At 43.1% G+C, this 19178-nt stretch overlaps 1 protein-coding gene across 1 annotated transcript in view; it reads left to right on the forward strand.

Annotated features, from left to right (window-relative positions):
• The window catches only part of Acvr1 (activin A receptor type 1), a 118062-nt gene extending 105127 nt beyond the window's left edge, over positions 1-12935 (forward strand). Inside the window, exons 8-10 of the mRNA XM_057754948.1 lie at positions 3717-3914; positions 10850-10980; positions 11691-12935. Coding sequence (XP_057610931.1) covers positions 3717-3914; positions 10850-10980; positions 11691-11825 — 464 coding nt within the window. The 3' untranslated portion in view covers positions 11826-12935. The remainder of the gene's footprint in view (positions 1-3716; positions 3915-10849; positions 10981-11690) is intronic.
• The last annotated feature ends 6243 nt before the right edge of the window (positions 12936-19178 follow it).

Below are 19178 nucleotides of genomic sequence, written 5' to 3' on the forward strand. Positions count from 1 at the left end.
AGCTGCAAACCTCAGGTCTCTGTCGAGACTTTCTTATTATTTTCTAGAGTATGCTCCGTCTTTATCTCACCATCCGCGACAACTACTGTAGCATTCTGATTTCACGAACTTTTGTGGAAAGTAGGTGTACAACTAAATATTTATGGATTGGTTTGTCTTAAAAATGGTGCGTGAAGTCATTCTTCAGTCACCAAAGCAAAGTTGTCAAGTGGAGAAAGTGGGCCGTGAGGTAACTCGTCCTTTGTGAAAGCGGAGCCCCCCACCCTCCAGGGTTTTGGGTGTGCCGACGGAGTTTCAGTTGTCCTACAGAGGAAACTATCTTCCCGGATAGTGGCAACTCTGCAAACTGATCTCTACCCTAAACCCCTAGGATTGTGGCTGTGTGGTTGTCCTGATAATAACCGAATGGTGACGTTATGACACCTCATTCTGAAAAAAGGTTTAGACAGAATTAGCTTTAGTTGTGTGATAAGATTAATATGCTTTTGTTCGATTTTAAAAGCAGAGAATTTGACATGTTAGGGAAATCCATTTCCTTTGAGTCACCTCGTGTCAGTGTTTTTGCGAGGGTGCGGGTGTGGCCCCAAAGCCACATGGAGCCATTGAGTTGTGAAGAAAACTTGCACAGCTCTGTCATGGCTCCTGGAGGCACGGTGATTTGTGTGCAAATTCTGTCACTCACTCTGCAGTTTTGCTTGTTTATTTACTTGTGGGCTCACCTGGCTGAAATGCCAACACTCCTTATGCTCTGTCCAAGGGTCAAAGGGGGACCCTAGTGCTTCATGCCAAGCTCTGAATTCTACAACATTGGTGCCCTCACAAGAACTGTTCATGTACCTCAACAGCAGTTGTGCCTACCTCACAGGATTATGGTAGGGTTCGGGCATTGCTGGAAATGTCTGAGAAGAAAGGATTCCGGTGAGGGCTGTGGTTATAATAGGGAAGCTCTAGGCTTTGGTTTATGGGACTTGGTCAGGAAGGAGATGGGGGATTTTGTCCAGCTAATTAATGGTTCAGCCACATTTTTTTGGTACGAAGCCTTCCAATTAGATGCATTAGCTGTGGCAAAAACCCATACTACTGAGTCACTGCCTGAGACCAGTAATGTTGTGTAGGAAACAGCCCCTTGAAGGCTGGAAGTTGCATGTAATTATTCACGGTTTACCCTGAAATTAAGGACCACTCATCAGGAATGGTGTTCTGTTATCAGCGCCGTTGAAAGGACTATATCCAATTGATTTTTCTAACTTTTTTGTTATTAAAATCAGTTAAGCGTATAAGATTTTAATTAATTTGTTCTTTAAAAATAAATTTTATTATGAAAAATACTTGCAAATAAGTGAAAACATCACATAAACTGTTTGAAGGAATATTAGTTTTTGTTTTGTTTTGGTTTTTGTTTGTTTAGTTTCTCTATGTAACAGCCATAGCTGAACTAGAATTCACTTTGGAGACCAGGCTGGCCTTGAACTCAGAGACCCACCTGCCTTTGCCTCCTACGTGCAGGGATTAAAAGGTGCACACTACTACCACCTGACCTGACCGTGTTTGTTTTGTGGGACAGGGTTTCTCTGTGTGGTCCTGGTTGCCCGGAAACTCCCTCTGTAGACCAGGCTGGCCTTGAACTCAAGAGTCTGCCTCCCTCTGCCTTCCTTGTGCTGGGATTAAAGGTGTTTGCCACTGCCACCCGGCTTGAAGGAATATTATAATAACTCTTAGATTCAAAATTGAACTTTTTATTATATTTTCCTTCTGTGGTTGTGTATTTTTACTCATTTTGGTGTGTGTGACAGATATTATAACATTTTACTATGAAATATCTCAAAATTTATCCCCCCATATCAAAATATATCTCTTCCAAAACCACAGTTTAATCTCATCTAAAAACCACTAGAGTCTGAATATGTCACCTAGACTGGCCTAGACCCTCCTTTAGCCTAGTCTGGGATCCTCCTGCCTCAACCTCTGAATGCTAGAGAATTACAGGTGTGTGCCACGATACTTGGCTTTGGTTATTTCTTGGCTCTCCCAGGTAACGATTCAGTCAAGGTTTACAGATTGCATTTTTTTTCTTTATAGTGATAATTGCCTGCTAGTAGGTAAGGGATTCTCTGTAAAAACTTAGTACCCAGCATCTTCTGGAAGCTTCTGTTGTTGTTTCCCTCCCCTCCCTCCTTCGCTTCCTCCCTCCCTCTCTCCTTCTCTCCCTCCCTCTCTCTCTCTTTCTTTCTTTGCAGTATCTTATTAGTTGACCTAGAACTCACTGGCCTTGAACCTTGTAGAAATTCTCCTGCCTCCCCAGAGCTGGGAGTGTAGGTGTACACTGATAAGCTGTTGGTCAGGGCTCTGGTCATTGGAAGCCTTCCCTGTGGTGAAATGAGCCAGTTCCAATACGATGCAGTCACTTGGCTCTGGGCAGTGAACTTCAGTGCCTCAGTGCCCTGCACATAGGCCTCTCCACAGGGCTGTTTACTGGCCTTTTAGCATAATGAATGGGCCAAAGAAAACAAGCAGGAAAACTTTTATTCTGTCTTTTGGGCCCTTGTTTCAAAGACACATGTAGTCACTTTTTGTTGTTATTAACGTGGCTAAAGCCAGCATGGCTGCCATGGCCTGTCTCACCTGCTCCTGCACACCAGGCTGATGTTTTGACTGTGGCTGTAGGAGCATATATGGTTTGGCGAATGTTCACAACAGCCCAGACAGAGAAAGAGGACCCACTCTGTTTCAGATGAAGGCAGCTGCTAAAATCTTTGCCGATTGTGAAGGGTAAAACGGTGCTCTTTGGCCTTGTGTGGAGTCACATCTTCAAGACTATGGCCTGAAGAATTCATTCACTGCAGAAAGCTGGAGGGATTTCCAAGGCACCTTAGGATGGCAAAGTTTCCCGGGGCATCTTGATCCTATTTGGCATTTCTCATTATGTTGAGTGTTATAGCAATCATTTTTAAGATGGTCTATTTATGCATCAATAAATAATTCCATCCTCGAATAAGCCAGGCACAAATCTGTCTTTCCCCAGTGGCTAGCGCGGAATGGCAGGTCTCTCTAATTGACGGAGGAATTCAGAAACGAGCCATGGTTTAAGTGCTTTGGAACCATTTAACAAGAGAGATTCACTCTGAGTCAAGGTTCAGCTCATTGCCGTCTGTTCCCATGATTCCAGGGGGAAGGCCCATGGGTTCAGCCAGCCTGATTGCTCTGATAAGCGGCTGCCCCTTTGGGGATACACCATAACCAGTCGTAGCTTGCCCCTTATGGAACAATAAATTACCTCAGGCTTTTGGTCTCGCACTGCCAAAAATTTGTGTTTGGAGGTAAGTGGGAGAAGTGGTGGTGTTTGAGCATTTAATTTGTTGATTTTTAAGCCACCTTGAGATTCACATAGAACATGTATGGACCTGTTTTTCCATCTGCTTCCAACATGGCCTCATATTGCTTTCGTGTTTTGGTCTGCATTTACAGAAACCCTATCTTCTGGATCTTTATATATTAACTTGATAGTCTCATAATCTTCCTGAAATTAGTACTTTTTCCTGCTCTCGTGTCCAAAGTTACACTCAATCTGGGGCTATTCGGGATATTCTAGGTCTAACACGAGTGACACACTCACCACCAGAGGGCGCTTATGATTGGGGTTGTTTTGAATTCCTTCAGCTGCCCTGTAGGAAGAACGCAGTAGCTAACTAATCACGCTGTTGTCTTTTTCCCTTTAGGCCTGGCAGTCATGCATTCCCAGAGCACCAATCAGCTTGACGTGGGAAACAACCCCCGTGTGGGGACCAAGCGCTACATGGCTCCCGAAGTTCTAGATGAAACTATCCAAGTGGATTGTTTTGATTCGTATAAGAGGGTCGATATTTGGGCCTTTGGCCTTGTTCTGTGGGAAGTGGCCAGGCGGATGGTGAGCAATGGTAAGTGTGTGGCATTGTCTTTGTCCGTAGTCTCTTGATGCCACGTGGTCAAAAACACAGGGGAATATGGCAGCCACGTTGTTCATTGAGTCAAATCATGCTTGCCTGACTTCTGGTGGGTGAAGTGTGTAATGGCATTGTGCTTGGAATTTCAGAGAAGAAACAGCTGAAGGATTATTTTTCAACCAGCATAATTTTTTCTTGCTTTTTCCTTTGGGGCTCTTGCTTCTTTCCTTTTGTCCTCTGGCTTTCTGTTTGACTTTCTTCTCACTGTTCTTCTCTCTTTGTTCCCCCATGAGCAATGTCTAACCCTTATATAAGCATCTTGCTATTGCAGAGTTCTTTTTTTCTTATCATTGGATTATTGAGCAAAGTCTGTTCCCACATTTAGAAGGAATTTCTTTATAAGAAACATTCAATCACAGTTAAATTCAAGGACTGTGGATGGATGGGTGGCTTGTATTGATCTGTTTAATTTTATAAAATGGTGGTTCTCTTAGCTGATAGGAAAGCCTTCCTTCCCTCCCTCCCTCCCTCCCTCCCTCCCTCCCTCCCTCCCTCCCTCCCTCCCTCCCTCCTTCCTTCCTTCCTTCCTTCCTTCCTTCCTTCCTTCCTTCCTTTCTGGACTCATTATGTAGGCCAGACTAGTCTAGAACTCACAGAGATCTGACTGCCTCTCCTCCCAGGTGCAGGGATTAAAGTGTGTGCCACCACGCTTGGCTTATTTGTTAGTGTTTTGGCCTGTGCCTTCCACAGCTGGTTCTCCCTCATGTCCACTAGTGAACGTTCACGTAATGAAACTTTGTATTGAATTAGGAAGCTTTAATTTCTGTTCTCTCACTTTAGGAATGCCCCAACAACATGGGGTGGTTTTCATAGCACAATCCCTTGAGTCAACTTGATGAAATTCTTATACCTAGAAATATGTCTCTGAAATTATCCCGTAAAATGAGAAGAAGAAGAAGAAGGCTGGAGAGATGTCTCAGTTGTTAAGAGCACTGGTTGTTCTTCCAGAGGTCCTGAGTTCAGTTCCCAATACCCACATGGCAGCAGCTCGTAATTGTCTGTAATTTCAGTACCAGGAGATCTGATACCTTCACACCAATGCGTATAAAATAAAGTTAAATAAATTATTTTTAAAAAGAGAGAAGAAAATGATGTTTAAAGTTTTATTCAATTTTCAAAAGTCATTTTATCTTCCTGTAAACCACTGGGATCCCAGTTCTGAAGTCTTCTAGAAATAAGACATGAAATCTAAATCTTTGCTACATCTGCCATCCACTGATAGTTGTCTTCCTAAGGACTGAGATTGTGTGGTAGTTACAGTTTTTGTGAATAACGGTCAGAGATTAAGATATCCTGTGGCAAAAATGGGGTTGAGTAATTTGATATAGTTTCAGTGGACAGTAGCTGAAGTTAGCATGCCTTCATGATAGGGTTTTCTGTGACATCGGTGTGTCCAGTTTTAAGATACCCTCAAAGGATGTTATGGCAAGTGTTTCAGATTAAACATCTGTGAACGGTAACTTGACAGTTCTTTTTTATGGAGCCATGGACATTTTCTGGTAATTATTTCTCAATCCACTGCCTTTTAGTTAGTGCCATCAAAGCGCTTGAGACCAGTTTGCGACAGAAAGATTGCCTAGCTGGTTTATAACGTTCTGAACTTTGCCTGAGATTGCACATGGACTTCATTTCCTCACCTTTTCCAGTCATTTGTGGCTGCCTTAGAGCTGAGGGGAAAGCCAGATTTTGCTTAAGCCATCTTTTCGTTTGTTTGCTTGTTTTCATTTGTTTGGTTTTGAGACAGGGTTTCTCTGTGTAACAGTCTGTCCTAGAACTCACTCTGTAGACCAGGCTGGCCTCAAACTCACAGAGATCTGCCTGCCTCTGCCTCCCAAGTGCTGGGATTAAAGGCGTGCACCATTACCACCAGCTAGTTTAGTCTTAACAAGAGCATTTGGAGGATTGGTACCAGAATAAACAGTGTGCTGGGGAACTTCCCCCAAGAGGAGGAAGCTGGTGTTCATGGGTCAGCACAGTAGCTGGTTCCCAGCTTCGGGTGCACAGCCCAGAGCCAATCAGGCTGCTAGGCAGGAATGCGTGGTGTGGGCTTTGTAAGAATGTGTCACAAATGTGTCCTGTGTCAGTGTCACAGGCGTCCACCCAAATGGCTTGAAAGATCAGCTGTGATTAATAGTAGTCAGCCTGAAGTTAGAGTCATCTGCTTGAAATTCAGCCAAACAAATGTTAGGTTGCTTGCTAGATCCTGTGATTAAGGTTATTTTTGGGAAGAAGAAAAAAAAAAGCAAAAAAAAAAAAAAAAAACTGGCTGGGAGGGGAAGGGAGAATGTTTTGGTTGTTTTTGTGATTTATTGATCTCTCCTTTGCATCGTGGGTTAGGCGTCTAGCTATTTCCCAAGATGCCGTGGGCTGAGCTTCTGTTCTGTGATGTGTGTGTGTGTTTAAGGGGAGATAAGGGTATCTTGTCTCTCATTATAAAGCAAGTTTTAACTTCTAGAAGTGGCTCCCTTGATCTTTTCCTTTTTCTCTAGTCCCTCTTCTCCCATGAGCTTCCACACGCACATACAACACACACATGCACACACGCCTATATGCACTCACATGCACATACACATACATGCACACATGCACCCACGCCTATATGCACTCACATGCACATACACATACATGCACACATGCACACACGCACAGGTGCATACACACTCAAATTAATGTGCCTAAACTCAGACTTGAGACTAGTCAATGCTTCTTGAACCCCTGTTTTGTTTTAGCCACTGCTAGCCCCCGAGAGGAAAGGTGAGAAGAACGGAAAGCAGGAGAAATGCTGCTCTCTTCTCCTCGCTCCTACACTCATGGTTTCCCTTCTCCACTTTGTTTATATGTGCTTACGATCGTCTTTCTCTTGTATGCGACTCTTAAGCTAGTCTCCGCTCTTATTTTAAATGGTCATGTGGTGTTTTATTAATGTGGCCCTTCCCAGATTGCTAGACATCCTGTGTCTCCTATTTGCAGCCTATGGTAGACATTTTTGTGCATGTAACTTTTCATTTGGGGAATTTAAGTCCTCGTCTTAAAAACAGTGGTTTTAGTAAGTCAGAATATGGATGTTTTTATGGCTTGGCACACATTGCCAAATTACTTTCCATAAGGGTTGTCCTAATTTACAATATTTCCTTCACCCCAGGATACAATGTACCTATTTCACTTTCTTATCACCTTTAGGAACTGTCATTAAAATAATATATATATTTTTTAAATTATTGTGTATAAAATGTACCTCATTTAAATATATGAACACCTCATATTAAGAAGGGTTATTATAATTATGTCCTTTGAATTTCAGAGTCTATTATAACAATTCATGACCAGATAGTTCTGTTGGAGCAGTGATCCTCAAGTGAACCATGAGCATAAAAATATGTCATATTTTGCACTTTTATTGGAATTTCACATTTATTTCCTACTAGTAATAAGCCTCATGCTGTTTCTGTATAGGAAATGAGACTTCAGTCCATTTTCACGATCAAGAATTTCTCAGAAGGATCTTTTGGATTTTATTGGTGCTAGTACTTTGACAGTGAGTTTGGAATCATTAGGGAAGAACGGGGTTTTCCCACCTTTCCTGTGTGGATTTCCATACGAACTAAAGGCAGGGGTTTGCTTGGGGATATAGTGAAAGCTGGAAGGCTGGAGCAGGCATCAGAATCAGTGCCAGCTCATGCCGAGATGCTGCTGGGCTTCAGCCCTGGACTCCAAAGTAGGGGTTCTGAGTTAAAGAATGTGATGTCCAGGGTTTGAATGCGCACAGTGGACTAGAGGCGTCCTGAGAAGTCAGAGGCAACAATGCCCGCAAGCATCTGTAGTCCAGAGGGTAAAGCCATGTGCCTCTGTGGTATTTGGTGGCTTCTTGCTTCCTGTTGTGTGTTTCTGTTTTCCGATGCCTGGAACCAGGGCTCTCAGGCGTGACACACAGAGGCTTGTGTGGGTGGAGTCCCTGGAGCTCTATCTCTGGTTCTGAGCCCGCTCGGATGGTAGAGTCAATAATATCCCAGGCTCTCATATTATACTATGACATTACTATTTAGATTTGTTTCACCATTGGAAAAATATTGATAGTACCGCCAGTTACCACCATGAAGAGGTCATGGCGGTTAAATGCGATCATGTCAGCGAAGCAACTGTTATTTGCCTGCTGCATAGGGAGGGCATTGACTGCCATTTCATGGCTCCGTCTACTGGAAATAGGTTTCCAGGAGCTTCCAGATCTTCCCCACCTCCTACTGTCTACCTCTCCCCCTCCCCTGTGTTCCACATGTTCCCCCATTTCCCTGCCTATAGGAAGACTCTGGGGGAGCACTCCTATTTTTCTGACTTTAATTATTATGGAATAAAAATCCATATTCAGATGTGCCAAAAACTATTGTATCACAGAAAAAAAAAATACCCTGGCTGGCCAAGTTGCATCGCATGAGCTGGGGACTAGGAAATTCTTAGAGTAAACGTATGTTTGGCACATGTAGTTTGGGAAACCTATTCTAATGAGTTCTTGCGTTTGCCAGAGAGGCCCATGCGCTTCTGTTCGTGAGCACAGAGGCTTGTGCGTGGGAGCCATGACAACGCTGGATGTCCAGCATGCGTCATGATATGACTTCGCTCCCTTAGTGTGCACTAAGGTTTGAGCCGATGAATCAGCCCAGGGAAAATATTCATATTTATACTTTTTAAAAAAAATTTGAAAGCTTTTATTTAGTTGTTCATGTTAACCTTTAGGGAGGTGACTGGGGACAGGAATGTGGAGGCGAGGCTGGAGGAAGAATTATTTTTGTTCCTGCGATTTCCTGGAATTTTGTGTCCCCAATTTGGAGTTGCTAAAGAGAGGAGGACCATCCATTGGCCTCATGCTGAAATAGTGTGGAGGCATCAGAAGTTTGCGAGAAGCTGTTTGTTTGGTTTTCTTCTTACTTCCTCTAAGACAAATATTTGTGTCTTTTGTATGGTCCTGGCCTTAGTGCGTGGCCTCTCTACTCAAGAGGCATCCAGTTCCAGCTCTGTGGTGCATTTTGTCTGTCTAGGTTTGAGTGATACGCAGCTCTAACTGGGGAGTGGCCATGAAGCTATCTTAGACTCAATGTAGGAGCTAACACATAAACATAAGAGAATTTCTCCCTTCCAAGTAAAAGTATTTGTATTTAGAGGCATGAGAAGGAGTTGTGGATCTGGGGAGACAGTGTAGCCCTTGCACGAGGATGTGAGCTCAATCCCAGGAAGCTACGTAGAGAAGCTAGGCATGATGGGGCATGCCTGTAATTCCAGTGCTGGGAAAGGTAGAGGCAGGGGCATCTCCGAATCCTGCTATCCAGCCAGCCTAGTCCACTGATCAAGCTTGCACCCAGTGAGACTCAAATAAAACAAGGTAAGACCGAATAAAACAAAACCCAAAACATGCAATACACATACATGCACACACGCACACACATACATGCCCGCACACAACAGTTTGGAAATACTTTTGTGCAAGATGTTATGTTTCCCAAGTACTGAAGGGTGAAGACATTTTTTGTTTAAACGTGGTCAGGGATCCTTACAAGAGAAGTAAGTAAGATTTGGAGATGGTGTAACTGCTTCCCTTGAGGTTTATGCCCGTTAGGAGCAATTGCTATTTGCCTGGAAAGGTTTTCATTTGGATCCACATCACAGATTCAGTTACACAACGTGGCTACATTATTTAGGATTAACAAAGTATCAACTAGAATTTTGAAGATACAATTTAGACTACTTGCCCTTTTAAAAACAAACTCTGGAGTCTGTGAGGTTCAGAAACCCTGTAGTATTTCTAGAGCAGATGCTCCTCATCTCTGAGCTTCTGCATAGTGACTTGTGTTTCTGTGAAATTGGTGTGAGTGGATTCTCACTAACCCCTGCGACAAAGGAAAAGGGAGATGAAGCTTTTTTAGGGGGCTTGCAAGAACAGGGAAAGCTTAATTATACCTTTTACTCACAGCCTCCTTCTGTCCTCTACAACAGCACCCCCATCCCGTGTGTCTAGGAATAGAACTTCCATGCAGGAAGGAAAAGGGCCAGCAGCTGAGTTAGTCACTGACCACATAGTTGGTGAGGGGAAACCGAGTGGTAAGTTCCCTGGTTCCCTGGCTGTAAGAGGACAGTCACTTTGCTAATTCCATATGGTGAAGTCTTAAATTGATTTACGGAATTCGTCTTCTAAGTGAAAAGACAGGTACTGATAATAACTGCACTAGCTACTGAACGGAGGCTTCTGTCTGGTAGTTTGAGGACATGCCTGTGTGGAGAGTGAGTGACTGGGAAATGACAATCTCAGATCATGCTATTTGTGTGCCCCTGATGGGAGAGATTATTTGAAAGCCATGAATTTTCCGACAAAATAAGTTCATAACAAAAAGGTGGTTTGGGTGATGGTCTTGATTTGTTATTTTGCCTCCAGGTGTTTGCAGATACTTTTTAAAAAGATTTTTTTAAGTTAATTTTATGTGTATGAGTATTTCGCCTACATGTGTATCTGTGCAACGTGTGTGTGTGTGTGTGTGTGTGTGTGTGATGCCCGTGGAGGTCAAAAGAGGGTGTGGGTTCCCTGGGAACTGAAATTACAGACGGTTGTGAGTTCTTTGTAGACAGTGTTGGAATGGTTTGTGGTACTTGCGATTTCATGAGAGGATTTTCAGTCTTCATCTTCTTCTCATTTCCTGCAGGGTATATATTTATTACCTTTGTCTCAACTTATTTTAGGACCCTCCTGTGGCTTCCAAAGGTGCTTTGACATAGGAGAGTGGTGGCTGGTGCTTTATCCTGTCACATTATAACTCACGACAGTGAAACCCTGCGGGGAGGGGGTACTCTCCTGCTAACCCACACAGTTCTCATCTTGTCGTACACAGGAATAGTGGAAGATTACAAGCCGCCATTCTATGATGTCGTTCCCAATGACCCAAGTTTTGAAGATATGAGGAAAGTTGTCTGTGTGGATCAACAGAGGCCAAACATACCCAACAGATGGTTCTCAGACCCGGTAAGCATGCTGTGTTATTAGTTTAAATCATTCCAGCAACTGTTAGCTTCCTGACTCTTAGCATTGATTTCATGGGCACCGTGCATCTACTCTTCTCCTACACAGTGTTATGTAGGATCCTGGAGCCTAATTGCGTAGGTTTGGGTAGCATTGTAATTCTTCAAGAAGCACAATCTGGCCGATGTTGCTAATGGGTGGCACTCCCATGGGTGTCCATGTGTGACCAGTGTCGAAAACGAGATCACTCATTACCGTCGCCCTAAAGCTGCGGTTGCATGTGTCAATCAGAGGCATCAATGGTGATTAACTCTTGACCATCTCTGCTTACCTGAGATTCTAAAAGCAGGCTGTACGATGCCGAGGAGCTTGATTGAATTCCTCGTTAGAAGCACATCCCAGATGATTCCTAAGATTTCACTCTCGTCACTGGGTTAGTAATATTACTTTTAGCAGCCATAAAATGCAAGGGCTCTGACTTGGCCCATGACATTTGCTGATAAAGTATGCTGGTGGTCCTAGGAGTCCAAAAGAAGCTCATAAATGCTTCCTCATTGGTGGCTAAGGCCTTGAGGACTTCCTTAAAGAAGATGCCTATAGCATGGCCAGCTTCCCAAGACCTACAGGTTCTTCAAAGCAATTGACACAACATCTGCCTAGTCTCTGGGCCCACCAGAGAGTGCGTCTGTGTGATGTTTCTTTCCTCTCCTCAGACATTAACTTCTCTGGCGAAACTGATGAAAGAGTGTTGGTATCAGAACCCGTCGGCGAGGCTCACAGCTCTTCGCATCAAAAAGACTTTGACCAAAATCGATAATTCCCTAGACAAATTAAAAACTGACTGTTGACATTTTCGCGGTGTCAAGAAGGAAGAGTCAACACTGTCATTGTCCAGCCGGGACCTAACGCTGGGCCTGACCAGTTGTCAGAACAGAACCCATCGGTCTCCCTCCCGAAGTGGCTGCTTTGACAAAAGCAGATGTCTCTCCCAAGCCATGTTCCGGGGAGACACTAAAACCACCCTAACCTCACTCAAAAAACTGTGACCTGGGCACTTGGTGAACTGTTCCCACCACAGAGACTAATGGTGGGCGGATATGGTTGCAAAGGGAGGGGACTGGAGGAACACGGAGAGATCCTGCAAGAGGTCTGGGCATTAAGACAGTGGCTTTGCATATCTTTCACGGGTCTCCTAGACACTCCCCATGGGAAACTCAAGGAGGTGGTGAATTCTTAATCAGCAATATTGGCTGCACTACTCTTCTTTGTTGCACTAGGAATTCTGTGCATTCCTTACTTGCACTGTTACCCTTAATTTTAAAGACCCAACTTGCCAAAAACATCGGCTGCGTACTCCACTGGTCTGTCTTTGGATAATAGGAATTCAATTTGGCAAAACAAAACAAAACAAAAAAATGTAATGTTAGACTCTGCTGCATTTTACACACGTGCTGATGTTTACAACGATGCAAACATTAGGAATTGTTTATACACAACTTTGCAAACTATTTATTACTTGTGCACCTAGCAGTTTTTACAAAACTGCTTCATGCATACGTTAAAGCTTATTTTTATGTGGTCTTATGATTTTATTACCGAAATGTTTTTAACACTAGACTCTGAAATGGACATTTTTTCTTTTATTATCAGTTAAATTCACATTTTAAGTGCTTCACTTTTTTTTATGTGTGTAGACTGTAACTTTCTTTTCAGTTCGTATGCAGAACATATTTAGTCATTACCCATGCGACACCACCCAATATATTACTGATTTAGAAAGCAAAGATTTCAGTAGAATTTTAGTCCCAAACGCTGTGGGGGGAAATGCATCTTCTTCGGAATTATCCATTATGTGCATTTAAACTCTGCCAGAAAAAAAAAATAACTATTTTGTTTTAATCTACTTTTTGTATTTAGTAGTTATTTGTATAAATTAAATAAACTGTTTTCAAGTCAAATGGTGATTTTTTTTTAAATGTATAACGAAAAATCTGTGAAATTTAATGTATTTTCTTTGGGGAGTAGTAGAGACACAAAACTAATTTGAAAATTGAATTTGTTTTTCAAGGGGATTAAGGAGTCTGGGGACCTAAGGGGTTAGCTCACAGTTTGAATTTGAGGTCCCCACAATTCTTTTACAACTGGATTCTTTTCCTCAGTCTCCCTGGTTTAAAGTGTATGAACAGACCTCTCTGCTTGTCCCTCCTCCCTGGGCTATGATTCTGACCTGGAGGATGGCTATTGTGTAGTGCAGGGTCCCAGTGAATCCAGAGCCTTATACACCACGGAGCCTGGGAGTCTCTCTACAGCAGCATCGAAGGTAGGATTTAGAGAAACCCCCAAAGGGGGTAGGGACTCCTGAAGGTCCTCTGTAGGTGGTTCATGCCTTTGTTAGCATACGTAGAGTAAAATCACATTCAACTTGCTTTGGGTGAAAATGGACATTTTATTTCAGGTTACACACTCCATAGAATTTACTATCTTAATAAACTTAACACACGCAGGTCAGAGGCATGAAGCACATCTATGGTTATGTCATCATTTCCCCTGTATCCATTTCCTCTGTATCTACTGGATGCTAGGCTTCCTCATTCTCCTCCTCACCAACCCTGACAGCATCCTGCGGCTCTCGTTTCCCTCCCCATGCGTTTGAACACGCCCGTCATGTTCGTCTTGTCAGTGGGATCATACAGTCTTTGTTCTTTAGTGAAAATTGACTTACTTTACACAGAGATTTCAAGTTTTATCCATGGTGTAGCATATGTCTGAACTTCCTTTTTTTCTCGCTGAATAATATTCCGTGCGTACACATACAGCATCTTGATTGCTTGCACATCTATTGATGAACCTCCCAATCTTGAGCTGCTGAGCGGCTGAAAGAATGCTACCGTGAATACCAGTAGACATGCGTGTCTTTGAGTTCCTGCTTCCAATTCTTTTGCCCGTGTACTCAGAAGTTAAATAGAATCGCTTTATTTTTTTTAAGATTTTGACTACTTAAAAAAGAATGCAGTTTAATGAATTTAAATAAATGGTGATGAGCTGTTGGCATCCATGGACGCAGAGCCCCACTGAGCAGCAGAAGGCTGTTGGTTCCAGGAAGGCACATTCCTGCTCGCGTCTTGTTCCTCAGCCACGAAACTGCCCTCCTGACCATCAGCATCATATGCTACCATCAGTTGTTTTGAACATATTACCAGTAGAAACATACCGCATGCGTGTGGGAAGGAGTGGGGTCACCGGGAGTGGGGTCTGGTGAATGGATTCTACTATTAAGAGGGCTGGTCGGGGTGTATTCCCATCCGCGTTCTGCTTGTTCTACATCTTCACCAGTTCCTCCGAATTTTCTTTTCCATCTCAGTCTTTCTGGTGGGTGTTGTACACACATTTCAGGAAAACGAAGAAACAAAGGGGGAGAGAATGAGTAAATGATGGTTTAAATGGCTCTTGTCATCCTCCTGGAGCAGAAAAGGCCTCAGTTCACACCGGCTAAGTGTGAGTTGTGGATGTACATCACCAACATTGCAGCCTGGACTTGGATCATCAATAGTGATATCATTTGGTACCCACCCGCTAAGACCGGCTGCTTCCGATCTAGTTTTGTAGACCAGTATGTCATATTCCAGTTTCAGAATGGCCTTTTTGGGGAGTAATTTTGACCCCATCTGATTTCCCTCTTAGTGACTTTGAATTTTCTTTTAAAAGCCATGTTTTAAAAACGACATCTATGTGTCTATCTCTGCATCTATATATGCATCTATCATCTGCCTGCCTGTCATGTTTGTTTTAGGGGTATACATGTGCCACAGTGCATACACGTAGCTCAGAGGACAATCTGGTTATCATTTCTCTCCTGCTATGTGGGACTCAGAGATGAAACTCCCGTTGCCACTCTTGGTGGCAGGCACCTTTGCTTTCTGAGCCAATCCACTGACCCTGAATTTGAATTTTAACCTCAAGATTAAAAAAAAATTACTAAGATTTTTTTAAGGGTGTTTTGTCTGCTTGTATGTCTGTACCACATGCGTGCGGTGATGGTGGAGACCAGGAGAGGATGTCGAACTCCCTGTGAGTGGGGTTTCAAAGGGTTGAGAGTCACCATGTAGGTGCTGAGATTTAAACCCAGGTCATCTGGAAGAGCAGCCAGTGCCCTTAGCCGTCTGATCAGCCTGTGATTTGTATTTGGGTACTGACCCATCGATGCATGAGGTGAGAAGAAGCCTAGCCACCCTCTGAGAAAGCAGGTCAGTGTGGATTCTCCTCCATGTCCATGCAGGAAACAGAGGTCCTAAGAGGTCTGTTGCTGAACCAGGACTGAATATTTAATTCTAAGATCTGAGCTGATCCTCTAGCTACACGTCAGCCCTTCAAGGTGACTTCTGTCTTCACTGGCATTGGGCTAGCTGCAAAGCTCTGGGGTGAGAACACGTTTGTTTTCCTTGGTCTTTCAAAATAGACTCCTTGATTGTTATATCAAGGAGATGGTTTTTATTTTTAAATTGTGGGTGTATGGGTGTATTTTATGGATGGCCATGTGTCACCATGAGCTTGTGGAGGTCTGAGGACAACCTATGGGAGTCAGTTCTCTCTTACCATGTGACTCTTGGATATCAACTTGAACTCAGGTGTTAGACTTGGTGGGCAAGCCCCTCTGTCTGAGTGCTTTCTTTATTTCACGAGATCGGCAAGAAAACACAGGTGGATTGCTGCCATATTGTCTTCCGTGGACATTGGACCTCATTAGAAGATACTGTTGTCTACCCCTTTTATATGCCAGTGTGTGAAGTCTGGATGTATTTAAGTCCACCTACTTAACTATGACATGAGAGGTAACTAGAGGAAGCCTGCAGGGCAGGAGAAAGCCCGGATGTCTACTAGTCTGCATCCTGTGTAGTCAGCAGCCCCCAGCCCAACTTCATAGTGGCAATCATTTCCAAAATGCCATTGTTTCTTCGTCCACTCTGCAGCTGTCTTATATTTGCAGAAGCAGCCTTCTGTGTCCTTCACTATATACACTGCCCAGAAGTGAGGGCAGCTCCTCAGAAGGTCTGACTTCTTGCAAGGACCTCAGATGTCAGCTCCCTCTCTGGTGTTCTCCTTCAAACTTTGGCGCACTAGAACAAGCCCACCCTCCTACTTCTGTTCCTCTGTCTCCTCTGTGTGCTTTCTACATGTGAACTTTGCTGTATCTTTGGCTTTTCCCCAATTGCTAGCAGCCAGACCCAGCTAACCATTCTCCAAATGTATTGAAATAGAATGAAGGACGGTGTAGTCCCTGACTCTTCCTTGGACTAATACCACCATTGTCCTGTGACCTCTTTCCGTCCACTTTATGAGACAACAGCGTAGGTTTTATAGTCCCAATTGGCAGGTTAGAAAACTGAGGCTGTGACCTGATTATTCAACTAATTAGTACTAGAATTAAGATTAGATTCTTAAAGCCAGAGCAATCTCGGTTACCTGTAACTCCCTCTCAGCTCCATCCTTACCTCCCAGTTTCCATCCCTCCTTCCCCCGTGGAAGGATTGGGAAAGAATTGCTGGTGTAGTCTTATCTCTGTATGCGTTTATATTCTGCAGAAAGAGTGAATGAACCTGTTGGATGTCCTGTTCATTTTATTCCTAGAATGTTAGTATCTCCACTATGGGTCTGGTTTTCTTTCCTCTCACCTCTTTGTCTAAATCAGTAATATTTTATTTTTTCCTACATAAACTGGAGACCCCCTGAAGGACTCCTAGTCCCTATGTCTGTACACTGTTGAGTACTTTGGCCTCAAAGATCCACCCCCAAGAGTTCTCATGTCATAGTCTGCCCTTGTCTAGGGTCCCAGACACAGTATTTCAAAGCCTAAGTAATCTATATTTCAGGAAGTGACCGACCATGCAGTACCATCCTGCTCTATATAGAGGTCATCTCGAAGTGTCCATTGTGTGACTCTCCTGAGTCCCTGCTACACTTCAGCAGATAGTTAAGGTCTCCTGAGCAGTCATTGTGTGTGTGGTTCTTTGCACTCAGCTTACACACACAACTAGGGAGTTGCACTCTATTTTTACCTGCTGTTTGGAGATCCTCGGGCTAATGGAGGTTATGACTCTGCTTACCATTGTTTCCTTTCAACACCTTAAGAAATGAATTAAAATATACTTTCCAGTTGTAAAAAAGAAATGCCTGGAGAAAAATCTCTCTCAAGCTATACTAAAATATTCCACATGATTATCTCTGAGGAGTGACGTTCTGACTTATTTTTTTCCTATTTCTTTTTTAGTATACATGTGCATATCTGTGCATGTGGCTATCTGTGCATGTGGATCTATGTGGGGGGTGACCACAGTTAATGTCAGGTGCCTTTCTCAGTCTCTCTCCACTTTAGATTTTGAGGCATGGTCTCTCACAGCCTAGCGCTCATCAATTAGGGGGACTGGCCAGTAAGCGCCAGGCATTAGCCTGTATAAGGCCCTGCTCCAACACCAGGCTTATCGACACACACCAGCTTTCTTGAGGGTGGGTGCTGGGGATCAAACTCAGTTCCTCATGCTTGCATGGTAAGCACTTTACCCTCTAAGCCATCTCCCTAGGTATCTTTATGTAATGAGAAACTTCTTTGGAATGTAAAAGACAACGCAGTTTTGTTCTGGTTTGGGAGGTCAGGCCAGTCTGTTAATTACCAACTGACTTGGCAGGCGGCTGATAATTACTTTCGTCAATTTACAATTTTAATACTTTCTAAGTTATTGTCTAAAAAGTAGCTCTGCAGTTACAATGGCAAGCTGAAGTCCCTGCTCTTTCTCAGTCTCACTCCCTCTCCTGTGGCCACCCCTTTTGCTTTTTAGTCTTTGCCTGTGTTTTGAAATAGCACAATTATCTTTCTTGTTTTTGTGTTTGGTTCCAGACATTATTTATTTGCTTCTATTCAAGAAGAGAACGTACCTCGTACCAGCTTTTTCTCGCCCTCATTTTGCATGTGTTTATACCTCTTTCCTCTTTGTATTCATTAATTGACTTAATACATATTTATCGAGTGCCCAGTGTGTGCCTAGTTGATTGCCATGAAAGTAAGTGTGTGTGTGTGTGTGTGTGTGTAATCAGTGAACTAGCAGACAGAAACCTCTTTTCATTCAGAGAGTATTTTTGAGTGCAGTCAGCGCCCATTACTTGATTTTGTTACTAATCATGTTATCCACCAATAATTCCATTTCTCTCCCTGTACAGAGTTTGCTTTCCCTAAAGTAAATGGTGTGTGAGTGTGTGTGCATGTGTGTACTTGAACCCTGAGGTTCGAACCTAGGACCCCATACATGTTAGTCAAGCACTCTATTGCTAAGCCACAGCCCCAGATCTGGACTGATTTCTTCTTTCTTCTCATTAATGAATTTTTGGTATACAGTTATTCACTCTTCTCTACCCATCCACTCAAGTCAACCTTTTGCTTCTCTGGAAGTTTGGAATTCTCTTTCAGCATGCTTCAGGCTACACAGGTTGCTGTGTACATCTGTTACTGCTCTCCTCCCGGGTCTCCCTTTTTAACCACTTGTTAAATTCCCTGGCCCTTTCTTGTATGGGAACCTTGGATACCAATACCTCCTTTATCATTTATTTATTTTGCTAAACTGTATCACCCAGGATTTCCTAGAAAGAATATATGGGGAGTGAAGTATTTTAGACCTTTTAGAACTGGGAATCTCTTTGTTCTACATGCGTACCTGATTAAGAGTTCATGATTATAGCAGTCTAGGTTAGACCTTAAGACTTTGGGGGTAAGAATATACTTTATCATCCTACCTTGCCTGTTGATGCTGAGAAGTTTTGTGTCATCTGAGTATAAATTCTTTACATTGTTTTTCTCAGTGGAGTTTGTAAAGTGTTTTTTTTTGGCTTTATGGTTATTTCTATCTTAAGTTCTTATTATTTAGATTTTGGGCCTTCTTAACTGGTCTTCTGACTTAAAAACATTATTTTGTGCTCCTTTCCACATCTGTGCCTGCAATATGACATTAAGAACATTGAGTCCAAGAACAGATGCCCTGGTGAGGAGCCAGTTTAGGACAAGTCACTTCCTCTTGCTCTAGTTTCTCCTGCTAAGCGGGCATGTTTCATTATGACGATTAAAGAAACCAGTACTTACTGTTTCCTTGGTCACACTTTTTAACATTTGCGTCGCATTTCCCATTTCTCAGCAGTATACTGTACATTCAGAATGTGGG

This window comes from Chionomys nivalis, chromosome 22 (assembly GCF_950005125.1).
Source record: "Chionomys nivalis chromosome 22, mChiNiv1.1, whole genome shotgun sequence".
NCBI lineage: Eukaryota > Metazoa > Chordata > Mammalia > Rodentia > Cricetidae > Chionomys > Chionomys nivalis.